This window comes from Scomber scombrus, chromosome 7 (genome assembly GCF_963691925.1).
Source record: "Scomber scombrus chromosome 7, fScoSco1.1, whole genome shotgun sequence".
Lineage (NCBI taxonomy): Eukaryota > Metazoa > Chordata > Actinopteri > Scombriformes > Scombridae > Scomber > Scomber scombrus.
In genome coordinates, this window is record NC_084976.1 from 32,689,859 (window position 1) to 32,710,416 (window position 20,558).

General features: G+C 44.1%; 1 protein-coding gene across 1 annotated transcript in view; it reads left to right on the forward strand.

Annotated features, from left to right (window-relative positions):
* LOC133983075 (NLR family CARD domain-containing protein 3-like) overlaps positions 1–20,558 on the forward strand; it is a 50,186-nt gene that overhangs the window by 27,311 nt on the left and 2,317 nt on the right. The window contains exons 8-11 of the mRNA XM_062422027.1: positions 87–1,315; positions 1,416–1,589; positions 1,684–1,857; positions 2,886–3,059. Coding sequence (XP_062278011.1) covers positions 87–1,315; positions 1,416–1,589; positions 1,684–1,857; positions 2,886–3,059 — 1,751 coding nt within the window. The remainder of the gene's footprint in view (positions 1–86; positions 1,316–1,415; positions 1,590–1,683; positions 1,858–2,885; positions 3,060–20,558) is intronic.

The window sequence follows — 20,558 nt, forward strand, 5'->3', positions numbered from 1 at the left end:
TCTGCAGGTTTGAAGAGTTCCAGGTTGTGTTCATCTTTGACGGTCTGGATGAGTGTCGACTTCCTCTGGACTTCCACAACACTGAGATCCTGACTGATGTTACAGAGTCCACCTCAGTGGATGTGCTGCTGACAAACCTCATCAGGGGGAAACTGCTTCCCTCTGCTCGCCTCTGGATAACCACACGACCTGCAGCAGCCAATCAGATCCCTCCTGAGTGTGTCGGCATGGTGACAGAGGTCAGAGGGTTCACCGAACCACAGAAGGAGGAGTACTTCAGGAAGAGATTCAGAGATGAGGAGCAGGCCAGCACCATCATCTCCCACATCAAGACATCACGAAGCCTCCACATCATGTGCCACATCCCAGTCTTCTGCTGGATCACTGCTACAGTTTTGGAGGATGTGTTGAAAAGCAGAGAGAGAGGAGAGCTGCCCAAGACCCTGACTGAGATGTACATCCACTTCCTGGTGCTTCAGTCCAAACTGAAGAACATCAAGTATGATGGAGGAGCTGAGACAGATCCACACTGGAATAAGAAGAGCAGGAAGATGATTAAGTCTCTGGGAAAACTGGCTTTTGAGCAGCTGCAGAAAGGCAACCTGATCTTCTATGAATCAGACCTGACAGAGTGTGGCATCGATATCAGAGCAGCCTCAGTGTGCTCAGGAGTGTTCACACAGGTCTTTAAAGAGGAGAGAGGGCTGTACCAGGACAAGGTGTTCTGCTTCGTCCATCTGAGCGTTCAGGAGTTTCTGGCTGCTCTTCATGTCCATCTGACATTCATCAAGTCTGGAGTCAATCTGCTGGAAAAAGAACAAACAACATCCTGGTCTGAAGTTTTCAAAGACAAATCAACACATCTCTACCAGAGTGCTGTAGACGAGGCCTTAAAGAGTCCAAATGGACACCTGGACTTGTTCCTCCGCTTCCTCCTGGGTCTTTCACTGCAGACCAATCAGACTCTCCTACGAGGTCTGCTGACACAGACAGGAAGTAGCTCAAAGACCAATCAGAAAACAGTTGAGTACATCAAGAAGAAGATCAGTGAGAATGTGTCTGCAGAGAGAAGCATCAATGTGTTCCACTGTCTGAATGAACTGAATGATCGTTCTCTAGTGGAGGAGATCCAACAGTCCCTGAGATCAGGAAGTCTGTCCACAGATAAACTGTCTCCTGCTCAGTGGTCAGCTCTGGTCTTCATCTTACTGTCATCAGAAAAAGATCTGGATGTGTTTGACCTGAAGAAATACTCTGCTTCAGAGGAGGCTCTTCTGAGGCTGCTGCCAGTGGTCAAAGCCTCCAACAAAGCTCTGTAGGTGCACACAGAACTATCCAGATTAGTGTAGGTTAGTCTTTGCTCAATGAAGAAAAGTAATGTTTGCAATTCCTTTGTTCTGTTGATTCTTCTTCAGGTTGAGTGACTGTAACCTCTCCGAGAGAAGCTGTGCAGCTCTGTCCTCAGTTCTCAGCTCCCAGTCCTCTAGTCTGAGAGAACTGGACCTGAGTAATAACAAGCTTCAGGATTCAGGAGTGAAGAAGCTGTCTGCTGGACTGGAGAGTCCAAACTGTACACTGGAAACTCTCAGGTCAGGATTCAACTGTCTATAAAAGTTTACCCACCAAGCTTTTTTGTCTTCATATATTGGATCTGTGAATTAACTTATTAAAATTCTTCCCCAGACTGAGTGACTGTAACTTCTCAAAGAGAAGCTGTGAAGCTCTGTCCTCAGTTCTCAGCTCCCAGTCCTCTAGTCTGAGAGATCTGGACCTGAGTAATAACAAGCTTCAGGATTCAGGAGTGAAGAAGCTGTCTGCTGGACTGGAGAGTCCACACTGTGGACTGGAAACTCTCAGGTCAGGATTCAACTGTCTATAAAAGTTTACCCACCAAGCTTTTTTGTCTTCATATATTGGATCTGTGAATTAACTTATTAAAATTCTTCCCCAGACTGAGTGACTGTAACTTCTCAAAGAGAAGCTGTGCAGCTCTGTCCTCAGTTCTCAGCTCCCAGTCCTCTAGTCTGAGAGATCTGGACCTGAGAAACAACAACCTGCCGGATTCAGGAGTGAAGCAGCTGTGTGCTGCACTGGAGAGTCCACACTGTACACTGGAAACTCTCCTACTGCCATCAGAAAAAGATCTGGATGTGTTTGACCTGAAGAAATACTCTGCTTCAGAGGCGGTTCTTCTGAGGCTGCTGCCAATGGTCAAAGCCTCCAACAAAGCTCTGTAAGTACTCAGATAGTTGGCTTTAGTTATTATTAGGTACTCTGTTGTCTTTTAAAATAATAATAATAAAAATAATGATAACCCATTTCTTGTTTTTTTTCTTCATATTTCCAGACTGAGTGACTGTAACCTCTCAGAGAGAAGCTGTTCAGCTCTGTCCTCAGTTCTCAGCTCCCAGTCCTCTAGTCTGAGAGATCTGGACCTGAGTAACAACAACCTGCAGGATTCAGGAGTGAAGAAGCTGTCTGCTGGACTGGAGAGTCCACACTATGGACTGGAAACTCTCAGGTCAGGATTCAACTGTCTGTAAAAGTTTACCCACCAAGCTTTTTTTGTCTTCATATTTTGGATCTGTGAATTAACTTATTAAAATTCTTCCCCAGACTGAGTGACTGTAACCTCTCCGAGAGAAGCTGTGCAGCTCTGTCCTCAGTTCTCAGCTCCCAGTCCTCTAGTCTGAGAGATCTGGACCTGAGTAATAACAAGCTGCAGGATTCAGGACTGAAGCAGCTTTCTGCTGGACTGGAGAGTCCACACTATGGACTGGAAACTCTCAGGTCAGGATTCAACTGTCTGTAAAAGTTTACCCATCAAGCTTTTACTATCTTTATATAGTGGAACTGTGAATTAACCCATTAAAGTTCTTCTGTAGACTGAGTGGCTGTAACCTCTCGGAGAGAAGCTGTGCAGCTCTGTCCTCAGTTCTCAGCTCCCAGTCCTCTAGTCTGAGAGATCTGGACCTGAGTAACAATGACCTGCAGGATTCAGGAGTGAAGCAGCTTTCTGCTGGACTGGAGAGTCCACACTGTGGACTGGAAACTCTCAGGTCAGTTTTATTACTGTGTATATAAAGTAATATTTTGGCTTGTGTTGTAGGTTACATGAAGAGTTTATAATACCAAACAGATTTAGTGTACTGTCTGAGCTGAAGTGATGTAACATCAAGTATACAGTAAGTAAAACTCCTTCCACAACAACATGTGAGTCAGGATATATGTTTCGGTCCTTAAATTTCTTTTTTAAATTATAGTTTTTATTGAATACTTTATATACGATACATTTTACAACAGCTATACAAGTCCCATTCCAACACAAGCTGCAGGAGATATGTGGTACTTGTGTCAGTTTGGTTCTGAGAGTCACGTGGACAAAAAACCCCTGGAAATCAATCTTGTTACTCATCAATGACATATCCAAGACTGTTATAATCCCCCCAAACCACATTCAATTTGCATTCAGTATATTGGAAATAACCACCCTTTCATGTGCTTTTTTCACCATTTTGTTTTACCGGGGACTTTTCTGGCATTGAAGGGGTTAAAAGTCTGAAATTAATTAAATCAATGGTTTGGATCAATAGAGGAGAAGTGGATTAGAAGATGCATGCAAAAAAAACTGAAAACAATTCTCAAATATGCCTTAATTATGGCATCAAACACGTTGGACACTTTTGTCCAATGTGGTAAATGTGCCGGAAAGTTGATTTTCTCAGAGTTGGAAGATGTCATACAGGATTGGGTTTGGAATTCAAAAATATGTGAAAAATGTTTAACCTTTACCAATTTTCAAGGCTCTTGCTAAAACCACTTTGAAATAGTCACAAAATGAAAATTGGAATTGGACAAAAGTGTCCATATTAGATACAAAGGTTAATTGTTGTCACATCGTCACCCACCTTCTGTATTTGCTGTTGCAGACCTTGATTTATGTTGCAGATTTCGTTCAGTGTCTCAGAGTTGCCTTCCCCCGTTTCGCTTGTTGCAGTCATGCTGCTAGCTGCATTGCTATCGTTAGATGCTCTGTTAGCTTGAGGTGGCATCACCAGAAGTTTGTGGATTTTTGTCTTGTCCATGAGTTGTTCCTCTTAGACCACTTAATAAGTCTAAAACTATGGAATCAGATTTGTGTCAGAATGATCAAGGAAAACTTTTTAAACATCAAACAAAAATAATAATCTGAGAGAGAATAAAAATCATCCAAGCAAAAAAAAGTCATCTCAAAAATAAAACGTGCAAACAAATTATCTGTTTAATCATGTAAACTATTCGTCTTTTGCTATTTTCATAACATTTCCTTTTGTTTACAGTTCTCTCTTTTTCTTTCACACTGATGGCTTTGCGGATGCTCTCCTTTGCTCTCCCAGTTCTCTCCTTTACTCTCCCTGCTTTCTGACCATAGACTGTATATAAGAAATGGACGTAACATCCGTGACGTCACCCATTGGTTTGTGGACTGCTGCTCGGAGGCCAATAGTATCGGATCTGAGCAGCGCCATCTTGAACATTTCCGGTGCATGCTGGGAAAAATAAAAACAGGGATTCTACTTATATGGGCATCAGGAGGAGCAAGAGGACGGAGCGGGGGAGGTTGCGATGGCTGGATCTACCACAGTCTACACCGGTTAGCTGTTACGACTATAACCACAAAACTCCGGAGAAAACTGTCGGTGTGAAACAAGTTCACGGCTATTTCCTGCAGTCTATCTGTCCGCCCTCCTGAACCTGTGAATCAATCAACCTGTCAATCACAACGTAGCCACACCCTAATGCATACCCTGCTTTATTACATATGCATATGCTTTTTATATGTTTAGAGCTGTAAGGAAACGCTGCCAGAGGTGGCCCACTGATGCTCAGCATCATACATGCTGCAAGGTGGTCGCCCTGCAGCCTGTTTCTCAAGTCAGTCTTCACCTACAAATAGAAACAAAAATGAGATTGTTTCTCTCAATTTACTACACCCTCATTTTAAAATTGTTTCTAGTTTTTTCCTTTGATATATTATTAAATGTCTTACCCTATTCATTGTTGAAAAATCCCTCTCACAGTTCACACACGGTTTTTGGCCACGGTTTTGGTACGTGTTTTGTGCGTAAAGAGAACAACTTTTTTTCTCCCAAAATGATGTCTTTATTTTGCTTGTCAGCAAAAACTGCATTTCACAGTAAACAATTCCAGTATCACTGGTGTACTGAACAAAATAACACTTTCCTTTCAAGTTAACAGTTACCAAACACAACACTTTCAAATGGTAAACTGCCTCTTATTCCTTGACTACTTGTATACGCTATACAGTATAAAATATGTATAAACCATTACACTGGGTTGGGGAAGGGGGGCCGCCACTCCTAAATGAAACACTGGAACATCATACTGCATTGAAGAAGGCTTTAAACTAGCGATTGAGACCATAAACACATTTTGAAAACGTTTACTGAGGTTAGAAATCAAGTGAGAAGTTGGTGAATTCTCCATTGACTTGTATAGAGACGGAAGTCCTTTTGACACCAAAACGGTCGCCCCCTGGTGGCCTTTTGATAGAATGCAGTTTTAAGTTACTTCCGCGTTGGCATCATTTCAGAGGACCGGAACTCCCCACCTGTTTCTGACACAAACCTCTCGCGTGGGCGGGTTCTTTAAGGCTGCGCAACAGTAACAAAGTAAATTTAAATGGTAACGTTAATACAGACACCCGTCTAGTAAAGCACAGCCAGCATTTTGATAAATACTCTTTATTGATCATGAAGTGTGGTAATTTGTTCCGGTCAGTGTGCGCCAAGATGCTGAAACCAGCCCATGAACCCGCTGCACTGAGAAACAACATCTGGGGTCAGGTACTGAGTGAGCTGTCACTCAAAAGGAGAGAACTGTAAACAAAAGGACATGTTATGAAAATAGCAAAAGACCAATAGTTTACATGATTACACAGATCATTTGTTTGCAAGTTATAAGTTTTATTTATTTTTTTTTTTTTTTTCAAACTTTTTTTTATTGGGTTTTGCAGATGTATACAATTATATACATTTACATATACTGGGTCAAGTACACATCATTTCTTTTTGGAGAAACAACAGAAGAGGGTGTTCCTTAAGGATTGCTGCATACCCAAACAACTTGCATGAAATTGGAACAACCACAATAAAATAAATCAAAACAAACAATATATATAAAAACTAAACAAAAAAAACTAAACAAAAACAACCCCCCCCCCCCCCCCCCCCCGAGAGAAAAAAAAAGAGAAGAAAAAAAAGTGAAAAAGTACATCAGTCAAGTCAGTGAGAAAGACGGTGATAACAACAGACATAGGTAGCGTATCCACCACGCTAAGCTGCCACAGTCACATCAGTCAGGCGCGAGTAATAGATCCGTCCTCTTAACAAACTGAAGGAATGGGCCCCATAACTTCACAAAGTTATCAGATGAATTAGTTAGAGACAGTCTGATCTTCTCCAATTTAAGAAAATAAAGAACATCTCCAATCCAACGAGTATAACAAGGTGAAGTTGCAGATTTCCAATTAATAACAATCAGTCTCCTGGCTAACAGAGTCGCAAAAGCAAATACATCCTTTTTAGCCTTGCTGAGAGAAGGGTGAGTAACCCCAAAGAGTGCGGTCAGAGCATTTGGCTTTAATTCCTCCCCAACTACCTCTGATAGAGTATTAAAAATCTCAGTCCAGTAATTATGTAAAGACGGACAAAGCCAGAATGTATGTATCAAATTTGCAGGAGATTGGAGGCACCTATCACAGGTTGGAGTAACATTATCATAAATCTTAGCCAGTCGGGCCTTAGTGTAATAGGTAAGGTGTAAAATTTTACACTGAATAAGACTGTGTCTGGCACAAATAGAAGATTTATGAACACGTCGTGAAATCTCCGTCCAAGTTTCTTCTGACAACGCCACCCCCAGGTCACCCTCCCAAAGTGACTTTAATTAGACTAAAGACCCTGAACGTAAAAGATTGATTTGATTGTAAATATATGAGATAGAGCCCTTAAGAGTGGGGATTGGTGTCAGAAAGCTATCTAAAGCCGAGTACGAAGGTAAGTCAGGGAAGCAAGGGAATGTGTCATGAACAAAGCTGCAGACTTGTAAATATCTAAAGAAATGTTGCTTAGGAAGCGAAAATCTATCTGAAAGTTGCTGAAAAGAAGCAAAGACATTATTAACATAGAGGTCTCTAAAGTTACGAACACCCAGATTCATCCACCTTAGAAAAACACTGTCTATGAGGGAGGGAGGAAAAGCATGGTTAGCAGCTAGTGGAGCATAAACAGAGAATGTTTGTAGTCCAAAAAAGCGCTTAAACTGGACCCAGACCCTAAGTGAGGTCTTGACAATCATGTTTTTAGTGTAAGGAAAGGTGGAAGAGTGGATAGGAGAGTGCACTAAGGCGTTCAGAGAAACAGGATTTACTGATTTCGCCTCAATAACTAACCATGCCGGGGGAGGATCAAAAGTCTCATATTGAAGCCAATACTTAAGAATCCTAATATTGATGGCCCAATAGTAGAACCTCAGGTTAGGCAAGGCCAGCCCACCCAGTGGCTTTGGTCTCTGCAGATATTGTTTACGTAGCCTAGGAGGCTTCTTATTCCAGATGAAAGCTGAGATCAAGCCATCTAGTTTATGGAAAAAAGACTGAGGCAGGAAAAGAGGCACGCACTGGAACAGGTAAGAGAGTCTTGGGAGTATATTCATTTTGACTGAGTTGACACGTGCAATCAACGTTAGATTGAGCAAAGACCACCGATCAAAGTCTTTCTGGATTCGGGTTAGTAGGGGGGTAAAATTAGCTTTATAAAGATCCTCAAATTTATGTGTAACCTGGATTCCAAGATAAACAAAGCCATGAAGAGCAACTTTAAAGGGGAAATTTTCCAAAGGACACATCTTAGCAGCTGAGTTAATAGGAAATATCTCGCTTTTGTTTAGATTTAGTTTATACCCTGATATTTTCCCAAAGGAATGAAGGGTAGAAAGGGCGGCGGGAACTGAGACAGGTAGGTTGGAGACATATAAAAGGAGGTCGTCTGCATAAAGGGAAACCTTCAGCTGAGTGTCATATCTGGATATGCCCGTAATAAGGGGATTAGACCGAAGGGCTATCGAGAGAGGTTCAATGGTGATTGCAAACAGGTGAGGACTTAAAGGGCAGCCCTGTCTGGTCGAACGTTACAGGCGAAAGTATTCAGAATGGACTTTATTTGTTCTAACCGAGGCTTGTGGTGCTGAATAAAGCAACTTAATCCATGAAGTAAAATTATTCTTAAAACCAAATTTTTCTAGGGCATAAAAGAGGTAGTCCCACTCGACTCTTATCAAATGCCTTTTCGGCGTCTAGGGATATTACAGCTTCATGGGTGTCGGAAGAAGAGATATTATAAAGCACATTGAACAAACGTCTAAGGTTAGAAAAAGAATGCCTGTTTCGAATGAACCCCGTTTGGTCCAGGGAAACAATAGAATGGAGGAATGATTCCAGGCGAAGTGCTAACAATTTGGATAACAATTTAAAGTCAACATTCAATAAGCTTATTGGGCGACAAGAGGTGCAGGCTAATGGGTCCTTGCCTTTTTTTAGAAGAAGGGAGATGGAGGCTTGATTAAGAGTTTGGGGAAGGTGACCCAATTCAAATGATTCATTGAACATATCCAATAGCAACGGAGCAAGTTTGTGCCAAAATTTCTTTAAAAATTCAGGGGGAAAGCCATCTGGTCCAGGGCTCTTACCATTTTGCAGTGATGACGCCGCTGTTTGAAGTTCAGTAATCGTGATCGGTCTCTCTAACTCATCGGAAGCAGAATGATCGAGCGAGGGGTCCAAGTTTTCAAAAAAAGGGTCAAAATCAGGCGCAATGTCATGATCAGATGAATAAAGAGAGGCATAAAATTCCTTGAACACATTGTTAATTTCCTGGGGGTCAGTGATGTTATGTGAGTTAGTACGAATCTGTGGGAAAAAGTGAGAAGTAGATGTCTGACATAACTGATGTGCTGCAGTGATAAAAGTTTATGCCTGAGGTATTCTTGCATTCAAGTAGTCACCTTAAGCCATGTTGAAGAAAATCCAGATTCCAAGGAGTGAACAAGAAAACAAGATCAGCGTCACATCCGAGCTGTACATTAGTGTTCACTTTAGTTCAAACCAGGCATCTAGGGTGAAAGACAATAATAGTCCACAGGGGCAGCTACATTCAAATGACCATTAAATATCATCAGGTGTAATCCCCCTTCTAACATTCTCCTTAATGAAACTCAGAGCCAAAGCTGGATCCTCAAACCTGTGGGTCTGCCCGCCGGGCAGAGTGATGCGTAGTGTCGCTGGGTAAAGAAGTCCAAACTTGACATTAGGGCAGGAATGGAGCTCCTTCTTCACCGTCGCAAAAGCCGCCCGCCTCCTAGCCACCGCCGGGGTGAAATCGGGAAAGATCGAAATTCTCTTGCCCATGTAGAAAAGTGGGGGAGCCTCTCCAGCTCGCCGAAGAATGTGGTTCCGGACTTGAAAGAGATTAACCCGAATGACGAGTGGACGAGGAGGCTCGCCGTCCTTAGGTTTGGAGCGTAGAGTGCGGTGGGCACGGTCCAGTATGGGTTTGTCGTCGAGACCCAGTATGTCTTGTAGAAGCTGGGCAGTGAAATCAGTTGGATGCGGACCTTCCGTACCCTCTGGGAGGCCCACCAGGCGAATATTGTTCCACCTTGAACGACCCTCCAGGTCCTCGCATTTCTTGGACAGAGAGTCAACAGTGGCGGTAAGTTTGCTGACATTAACTCTGAGGTCGGATAGTTCAGTGTCGTGTGCAGTGGCCGAGCGCTCGAGATCCGCGATTGTATTATCATACGATGCAAGTCTGTTCTCAAAGGGCTCAAAAGCAGCCACAATCTCCCTTTTAACTACCGTCGAGACGGTGGTTTCAAACTTACTGAGGATATCCAAGCGCATTTCGTCCATCATCTCCTTCATCATATCCCTCATATTCAGCAGAAGGGCAGCATTAGCATTAGCATTAGCACCTGGCTGATCCGGGGATTGTGGCTCAGGTGATAGCCGGGGCTTGCTGCGGCTTGTTTTGGTAGCATCGCTTCTCCCTCGGCTTGCCATTGTAGAGTGCCCATGAACGGAAAAGTAGTTCACATATAAGGAAGGGCAGCAAAATAGCTCTAAACGCCAACAAAAAGAATACAGCAGTGCAATATAAAAGTATAAAAAGTCACATTCCAGCGGAGCCTCCGCGAAACGCGTCCTACATCCTCCTCGTCGTTCCGGAAGTTCTAAGTTTTATTTTTGAGATGACTTTTTTTTTGCTTGGATGATTTTTATTCTCTCAGATTATTATTTTCGTTTGATGTTTAAAAAGTTTTGCTTGATCATTCTGACACAAATCTGATTCCATAAAAAACAAGTTGTTTGGCATATAATATTTGACAAATAGAGTTACAGCGCGTCAGCCTCTCCTCTCCACATCATCACTGGAACTCTGTCAATTAATGTGAATTAATTTCAATGTGCATTAATTCATGAAAGTCTAATAATGATGATAAAGATACATTTATTGATCCCACAGTGGGGAAAATTCATTGCTACAGCAGCTCAAAAAATAGTGATATAGAAAAAAACAAACAAAAACAAATGTATACAACAATAAAATTAAAAACTAAATAAAACGACCCTTAAATTAAGCTTTATTGTCAATTTCTTCACATGTTAAGGCATACAAAGGAATCGAGAAGACGTTTCTCACTATCCCACGGTGGAACAGATAAACATTGAAGTGCACAACAGATAAGACATTTACTAATAATAATATAAAAATAAAACATAGAATGGATAGGCAGTAAGTTAAAATAAGATTTTGGAGTCTACTTTTTTATATGTAGGAAGTAGCAGCATAAGTTTCTGTATAGTTAAGTTGTGGTAGTGCAAAAAGGCAGTAATAGCAGCAAAAAGTTCTATGAGATGTATATTTTTAACAGATATAGTGCAAAAAGAACAGTCATTTAATAGCAGCAATTTCAGTCTGTGGGGGGGGGGGGGGGGGGGGGGGGTTCAGCTTGTGAGGGGAGAGAGTTTAGGTTTCTGACAGCCTGGTGTATGAAACTGTTTCTGAGTCTTTCGGTGCGGCTACGGAGGCTCCTATACCTCCTTCCAGAGGGTAGGGGGGTCCTGTACCTCCTTCCAGAGGGTAGGAGGCTCCTATACCTCCTTCCAGAGGGTAGGGGGGTCCTGTACCTCCTTCCAGAGGGTAGGAGGCTCCTATACCTCCTTCCAGAGGGTAGGAGGGTGAACAGACTGTGTGCGGGGTGGCTGGTGTCGCACACAATAGAGGTAGCTTTACGGATGAGGCGGGTGGCGTATGTGTCTTGTAAGGAGGGGAGTGGGGCACCAATGATCTTACCAGCTGTGTTCACTAAGCGTTGCAGTGCTTTCCTGCTGTATGCAGTGCAGCTACCGCCCCACACAGTGATGCAACTGGTCAGGATGCTTTCAATGGTGCCTCGGTAGAATGAGTTCAGGATGGGTGTGGGAGCTTTCGCTCTCTTGAGCTTGTGCAGGAAGTAGAGGCGCCGCTGGGCTTTCTTCGCCAGTGATGCAGAGTTGGTGATCCAGGAAAGGTCCTCACTCATGTGCACCCCCAGGAATTTGGTGCTGCTCACTCGCTCCACAGCAGCACCTTCGATGGTCAGTGGTGGGTGTTCGGTGTGGCCTTTCCAGAAGTCAAACACAATCTCCTTTGTTTTGCTGACATTCAGCAGGAGGTTGTTGTCTTTGCACCACGTGGTCAGAAGGTTGACCTCCTTCCTGTAGTGGGTCCCGTCGTTCCTGGTGATGAGACCCACCAGAGTTGTGTCGTCCGCAAACTTCACCATGTGATTGGTGCTGTGGGTTGGTGTGCAGTCGTGAGTCAGCAGGGTGAAGAGCAGGGGACTGAGCACACAGCCTTGTGGGGCCCCTGTGCTGAGCGTGATGCCACTCGAGGTGTTGTTGCCGACTCATACTGCTTGTGGCCTCTCGCTCAGGAAGTCCAGGATCCAGTTGCAAAGGGAGGTGTTGAGCCCCAGCTGGTCTAGTTTACAGATGAGTTGTTGAGGGATTATGGTGTTGAAAGCTGAACTAAAGTCTATGACCAGCTCATCTCACATATGAGTCTGTTTTTTCCAGGTGGGTGAAGGCTGGGTGAAGAGCAGAGCAGATTGCGTCCTCTGTGTAACGTTTGGCCCGGTATGCAAACTGAAGGGGGTCCAGGGTGGGGGGGGGATGGACTTGATGTGAGTCATGACTAGTCTTTCAAAGCATTTCATGATAATGGGGGTCAGTGCCACAGGGCGATAGTCGTTGAAGCAGGATGGAGCCGGTTTCTTTGGCACAGGTATGATGATGGAGGACTTGAAGTGTGATGGAACAGCAGCTTGACTCAGAGAAGTGTTGAAGATATCCGTGAAGATATCCTTAAGCTCCTCTGTGCAGTCCCTCAGTACACGGCCTGGAAAGTTGTCTGGGCCTGTTGCTTTGCGGGGGTTGATGGTGGCGAGTGCCCTCTTCACACTTTCAGCAGACAGGCACAGAGCCTGGTCGTGGGGGGGGGTCTTTTCTGAGGTCTTGTGTTGTTTGTTTCCTCGAACCGTGCAAAGAAGCGGATGAGGTCATTGAGCAGAGATATGTTGTCATCGCAGGTCTGTGATGCAGGCTTGTAGTCCGTTATGGTCTGGATGCCCTGCCACAGGCTGCGCGTGTCTCTGCTGTCTTTGAAGTGGCTGGTGATCTCTTTTGAGTAGTCCTGTTTTGCCTTCTTGATGCCACAGGACAGGTTGGCCCTCGCTGTTCTCAGGCCAATTTCATCCCCGGCTCTGAAGGCTTTGTCTCTGGCCTTCAGCAGCCAGTGGACAGCCCCTGTCAGCCATGGCTTCTTGTTAGCCCGGGTGGTGATGGTCTTTTTGTGGGACGCGTTGTCTGTGCATTTGCGAATGTAAGAGAAAACAGTGTCTGTAAGCTAGAGTTGGATGTCTCGAGACCACTTTTACGTGGTCTCGGTCTTGTCACAGTCTCGACCGTCTTTGGTCTTGGTCTTGTCTTGGTCTCGGATCCCTCGGTCCTGTCTTGGTCTCAGGTCTCAGGTCGACATAGTGGTCGGGAGATTTGCAACAAATAATGTCCATGATACAAAACATAATATTCGATAATGCAACATTAAATTATTTCGCCTTTCACGCCCTTCAAATGCAAACAATCAGTGACATACATGTATTTTTGTTGTGATTAAGAAACTGGCTCTCATCCAATCAAAAGACGCAAGTGTAGCCAGCACGAAACGTTAGGTTTACGTCGTAGCTGTCAGTCTCAGTCAGACCTACAGTAGTAATAATAATGTCAGCGAATTCTGCCATCATTAAATTTGCATTCACCGAACACAAAGGAATTTGCAGTCCAGGGGCAAGAAAGAAGTTTTGCAAAAGTCTCTCTAACCGAAACAGCCGGGACGACATCAACGTTCACCAGACACCTGGAGCGGAGACACCCGGAGAGGTAAGCTAGCGGTATAAATTATTTAGGGGACGGATATTTTTTTGCAAGCTTCAGTTCTTTGCAGACTTACTGAAACATTTTTGGCTAAGAGTGTAACTACATGCTCAGTACAGGTAGTTAACTTATCAGTGTCTCTTGGCTACTTAAACATTAACAGTTTTCACCAACGTTAGATATTTTGACGAATTCATTGAGTAGAAATACTGTATATCAAAACCGTGTCAATGAGCACTTTAAGGGCTGGTATCATGTGGTTTGTTGTTGATTTTGCCATAATATGGTTGCTGACACGCAAGGAAGGATGAGCAATTTGGGTGCCTCGACATTGCTAGGTTAGCACTAGCGGCATTCTCGACGATGAAGCCAGATCATATCAGAGCAGCTCTGGCCTAGATAGCAAGGATGATGATGGAATTGAGCCTTAATTTTATAGTCAATAAAACTCAATTTCTCTCCATTTCCAAAACGCTGCTTTGACATCTGTTTTCGACTGACATTGTGTCATAAAAGCCGTGAGGTAAAAACGTCCTAAAACCAGAGACACTTTTGAAGGAGAAAGTACAATTTGACATGTTGATGGTTTAGCAACAGCTCGAAACTCCTTGCAACGAGTTTGATTCACACGCCGCAACTCCTCGTCATGAATCTTGAGTTTGAATTGGCTTGAACATAATACTGACACCCATTCTACAAAATGTACAATCATGTTTGACGTGGTTATGGTGGTTAGGCGTCTTGTCCTGTGTTAACTGTAACCAGTCCAGCATGTAGGGCTACCACAGCATGTTATTATTAGATAGATAGATAGATAGATAGAGTAAGTAATGTATTTATCTATCTTTGTCTTTCTATCTATCTATCTATCTATTATGGGACACAATTCTATTGTATAGAGCCTAGGCCAGAGTGTAACTTAAGACTTTTTTGAATATGTATATTTTTTTCTTTAATTTCTTGTCATCAGCTGTGTCTGATTGCTGGCTGACACATAAGGAGGCTTAATGCAATGTGAAAAATTTTCTGTTAATGTGTCACACTGGATTGGATGAGGTTATTTTGTATGTAAAGACCTGCACTCATTGATAGATTTAAAATTACTGCATTGTAAGATACAGTAGTTTGTTGTGGTTGAATAGAAACAGATGACTTACAGATTCTTTTTCCCCTATGTTGTAGGTACTTGGAGTACAAAGCTAGATCTACAGCATCATTGTCTGATCCAACACAGCCACAAATAGCGGCGTTTGCTTCAAACATCCAGCTTTATTCTCCAAATTCATCCAGGCAACAGGCTATCACCCAGTCCATCCTCATAGTTGGATGTTCTCTCCCCCTGTCTATCGTTGAGAATCCATACTTTAGACACTTCCTGAATGTCCTGGATAGCAAATACACTCCTATGTCAAGGGCCACTTTGACAGAGAAGTTGATTCCTCACCTTGTCAAAAAAGTTAAGGATGACATAATCAAAGCCCTTGAAGTCCAGCCAAATGTAGCAATAACAACAGACCTCTGGTCTGACCGGAGGCTTCGGTCCTTCCTGGGAGTTACTGCTCATGTTATCTGCAAGAACAAGGACTCCTACATTTTACAGTCTTTTTTGCTAGACTGTAGCCGTTTCACAGGGAAGCACTGTGGTGAACGAATTGCCTTAGCATTTGACAGCATTGTTGAGGAGTATGGCATTGGCCATAAGATAAGCTACATCTTATAACGCGTCCAATATGAAGCGGGCCTTTAAAGTCAGGATGCTAGAAGTAGAGCAGCCTGAAGGTGACAGCAGCGATGAGCTCGATGATGAAACAATGTGGGAGGATGCAGAGGATTCTGATCCATGTTCAACGGGTGAACGTCTCTCTTGCTTTGCCCACTCGCTGCAACTCGTGATTAATGACGGGATGAAAGAGGTAAAGGCAATAGCTAGAGCCATTGCCAAGGCCAGCAAAGTTTAAAACCCTGCTGCACAGCAGTAGTAAGCACAGAGACTTGTTTGAGGCCCACTTTGGCTGCAATAATTGTATCCCAGCAGCAAACAATACACGCTGGAATAGCACTTACAGACAGTTAAAGGCTCTCATCACACTTGACCACCGAGCCATCACTGAAATGTGCAGCGATACAGAGAATTTAGTCTTTTCAGCCCGAGAATGGGCTCAGCTAAAAGACCTTTGTGCTTTGCTTGAGCCTTTTTCTGAGGCAACAGACCTTACAGAAGGTGATCATCAGGTGACTATTAGCATGGTAGTCCCCACCGTACTGGACTTGAAGAGTCATCTTACAAAGATGGAAGTGCAAACGCCTCAGCTCGTAACTATAGTCAGGGCACTGAAAAGATCCTTAGAGAAACGGTTCTCTGGAATCTTTAGGCGGATTCGCATGGATGAAGAGGATCCAGAGGAGCCGTTTAGCCATCGGATCTACTTCCTTGCCGCCATGCTCGACCCCCAGTTTGGACTGACCTGGGTAGACTTAGATGTCCAAAATGGTGAAACCGGACCATCACTGAAGGGGTTCAGAGATGACCTTAAAACATCATTAACAGGTGGCTATATAGTTATTATTTATTACTGTTGTTATTGTTGCAATTACTATTACCGTCATTGTTTTTTACCCTCATTAGAGGCATCCTGTCTAATCCTGTCTCTTTTGTGTGTGTGTGTGTGTGTGTGTGTGCACTATTTCAAGGCCTTTTGATCAGACAGGCAGACAGAGATGCAGCTGCAGCACCAATAGAAGAAGATGCAGAAGCATCGGATAGTGACACCGCCCCACCGCCGAAACAGCGTCTTCTTTCAAGCTACAAGACCTTTAGGTTGCAACGCAGCACAACCCAGGATTCGAGCACTGATGCTCAAATTCGCAAGTACCTAGACAGCATAAATGACTGTGACTGTGATGCACTCACCTTTTCGTCGAAAAACAAAGAGCGTTTCCCCAGTCTGCACAGTGTTGCCATGAAAGTCTTCTCTGTCCCTGCCTCTTCTGCCCCAGTTGAGAGAGTTTTTCACGGCTAGGCTGTAAACTGTTGCAATCCTTAATTTTCCTGAAGTGCAATCAGCCACTATTTTAAAATGTGAACTGTTTTCTCTCACTCCCTCCACTCTGAAAATATGCCTGTTTAGTTAAGTGATGCTCTCATTCTGCCTCTCTTTCTCTCTCTCTCTCTCTCTCTCTCTCTCACACTCTCTCCCTCTCTTTCTCTCTCTCTCTTTTAAGTATCATCTGTTATTTGTTCATAGTGTCTGTTCTGTTGTTCTTGCCTTACTGAAGAACAGGCTTTATATTATTGGCAGTGTGTTGTAATCACATGCCATTGCAGACATCAAGATGTCAGCATCTTGTCTCTATTCTTGTTAATGCACCATTTGATGTGCAGTTTGTATTGGTATGTAGAATTTGTAGTTTGCATTTGATTCATGTGACATGTGCGCATGTCATTGTTGTTTACTGTATTTTATTTAAAATGGAGTTGTTTAACTAAATAAATGTGACCATTGACATTTAAATAACATCTGCATATCACATTGTTTTGACTTCACAGGCTTAATCTATTTCTGGCAAGGTTATAATTGTGTATCTTCAATTTCATCTACAAATTAAGTATAATTGTAATTAGTTACATATTTCCCAAAGCTGTTGGAGGTGTTAGCTGTTTTATCAGATGACTTTTGGACCAGTTAGTACCAGTCAGTCACCAATATCAGTCCTCAACAGAAGACAAAGGAGTCTCAATCCTCTAATAGTGCAGTAACAGCTGTCATGCAATTGCTATACATAGTTTATCTCACCCAGTCTACGAAAACATTTACAGTGAGTGAGCTCACAGTCACACACATTCATGACAAGCTCTGTCTCTGCATTGTTCTGTCTGTAGTTGAAATAATACCTTCTTAAATTGAATTTAAACTGGGACTTACCCCAGTAAGAGCTGCTTTTATTCAATTGATGCAAGTTATGGTGTAACACTAGCTCACTAGCTGTTTTTTTGTTTTGTTTTTTTTGGTCTCGGTCTTGGTCTTGTCTCGACTTTGTCTTGGTCTTGACTCAGTCTGTCTTGGCCTTGGTCTCGTCTTGGTCTCGGTCTTGATACCCTCTGGTCTTGGTAGTGTCTTGGTCTCGGTTTAGGCGGTCTTGACTACAAGTCTACTGTAAGCCCCTTATTGTCTATGTGGTTGTTGTGTGTAGCTGATTGCTTGAACATATATATATATATATGTATATATATATATATATGTGTATATATACATATACTATATATATATGCGGGCGGCTGTGGCTCAGGAGGTAGGGCGGTCGTCCTCCAATTGGAAGATTGGCGGTTCGATTCCCGGCTCCTCCAGTCTACATGTCGATGTGTCCTTGGGCAAGACACTTAACCCCTAATTGCTGTGCCAACGGTGTATGAATGCGAGTGAATGGTTAGATTCCTCCTGATGTGCAGGTTGGCACCCTGCGTGGTAGCGCCTGCCATCAGTGTATGAATGTGTGTGAATGCGGTGAATGGGTTGTATTGTAAAGCGCTTTGAGTGGTCGAAAAGACTAGAAAGGCGCTATATAAGTACAGTCCATTTACCATATACACAACAATAAACTAAAAAAAGTGCAACTATAGTGCAGCATTGTACAGTCTGACTGCAGTTGGAATGAAGGACCTGCGGAAGCGCTCCTTCTTACACTTGGGGTGTATTAATCTGTCTCTGAAGGAGCTGCTTAAGGCTTCACAGTCTGATGCAGAGGGTGAGAGGTGTTGTCCATGATCGAGTACAGTTTGGCTAAAACCCTCCTCTATCCCACCACTTCTATGGGGAACAGACAGCCACAGACTGAGCTGGCTCTTTTAATCAGTCTGTTGAGTCTGTTCTTGTCTCACTCAGAACACCCCCCCCTACACAACACACCACTGCATATGCGATATGAGACCACTGATGCAACCACAGAGTCGAAGAAGGATCTCAGCAGTGGCCTGCACACACCAAACGATGCCAGCCTCATCAGTAGGTGTAAACCACACTGACCCTTCTTGTAGATAGAGTCAGTGTTGTCCGACCAGTCCAGATTTCTGTTGAAGTGAACACTCAGGTACTTGTATGTCCTCACTGTCTCGATGTCAAGTCCCTCGAGGTTCACCGGTGCAATTTTTGAGAGTTTTCGATGGCACCATCTCCCTTGTCTTGCTGGCGTTGACTTGTACGTGGTTCTGCTGACACCAGTCGACAAAGTCCATGATGACCTTCCTGTACTCACAGTCGTTCCCCTCTGACACGCATCCCACAATGGCAGTGTCATCAGAGAACTTCTGGAGGTGACAACTGTCTGTGGAGTAACAGAAGTCTAGAGACCCACACTCTCTCTCCAGCTTCCTCATGAGCAGTGTAGGTTGAATTGTATTTTAAAGCACTGGAGAAATTTAAAAAAAATTATCCTCACAGTACTTCCAGTGTCCTCCAGGTGAGACAGGGATCTCTGCAGTAGGTAGATGACAGCATGATCCACCCAAATGCCAGGCTGGTATGCAAACTGCAGGGGATCCATGTAAGGGCTCAACAGAGGGCGGAGATGGTTCAAAGCGATCCTCTCAAGTGCCTTCATAAGGTGAGAGGTTAAAGCCACAGGTCTGAAGTGGTTGAGCTCCTTGGGGCACGAGGTCTTTGGGACTGGAACCACAAGAAGTCTTCTACTTGATGGGAACCCTTTCCAGGCTCAGGTTAAAGATGTAGCAGACCACCTGGCAGAGCTGGTCTGCACAGTCCCTGAGGAGTCTGGAGCTGATGCCATCAGGACCCGTGGCTTTCCTAGCTTTGATCTTCTGTAGCTGCATTCTCACCTGATCCACTGGAGAACCACAGAGATGATGGTGGTGGTGAGGGGAATTATGGTGAGGGCCCCATAGATGGAGGTGGTGGTGGTGTTGGTGTAGGGGAGAGCAAGAGCCCCAGAGATGATGGCGGAGGTGAGGGAGCGAGCAGGCAAAGGGAGCTGGAGGGAGGCTGGACTGTGCTCAGGCTGGAGGGGATGGGACCAGAATCAAATCTGTTGAAAAACAGGTTTAACTTGTTTAGCCCAGTCTCTATCCCCAGGTTCAAGGTCCCTCTTCCTGCTTTTGCCCTGGCCTGAAATAGTTTGGAGTCCTCTCCAGACCTCCCTTGAGTTGTTCTGCAGTTGGACCTCTATTTTTCTGTAGCTGGCTTTGCACTCTCTGATCTTTCGTTTAAGATCCCTCTGCACCCTCCTCAGTTCCTCTCTGTCACCAGATTTAAAAACCTTTCTTTTCTCAATCAGCAAGGCTCTCAGCTCAGGAATCACCCATGTTATTTGAAAAACATCTCACTCTCGTGGTGGGCACGGTGGTCTTTACACAGAAATGTATTTATTTTGTGATGCAGTCTGTTCAACTGTCTATGTCCTGTCCGTGTGGCTTACAGAGAAGCTCCCAGTCAGTGGTGGAGAAACAGTTCTTCAGTGCTTCACTGACCTCTTCAGACCACTGTTTCACACACCTTTTTGTGGGGGGCTGTCTCTTTACCATAGGTGTGTAGGCAGGGAGCAGATGGACCAGGTTGTGATCTGAGTGGCCGAGTGGGGGGAGGGGGGAGGAGCTGTAGGCGTCTGCTGTGTTTGCATACAGCAGGTCCAGAGTTTTACTGAGAGGCTGTTTAGACGAAGCCAGATTTCGAAAACGATCTTTTCCTCCCCCATTTCTCTCGGCAGGGGGGCCAGACATTTCTCCGTAACGATGGACTCATTCCCAAAATGCATTAACTCTCAAAAAACGCTGTAGTACATATTCCAGGCATGTGTGTGGCGCTGTTTCAGCTACAGAAATCCACCGAAAAACGAAGAAGAAGAAGCGGAGCATGCGCATAAAGCCTGCGCACTGTATACAAACAGACAGTCGAAGAAGGAGAAATAGCCGAACAACAGCGTGTTAATCAGGGTCATTATCTGCTGCAGCACCGCCAGCATCGTCGGGGTTAGGCTGTATTCCGCCATTGTGTGTTGTTGTTATGAGACGTCGCGG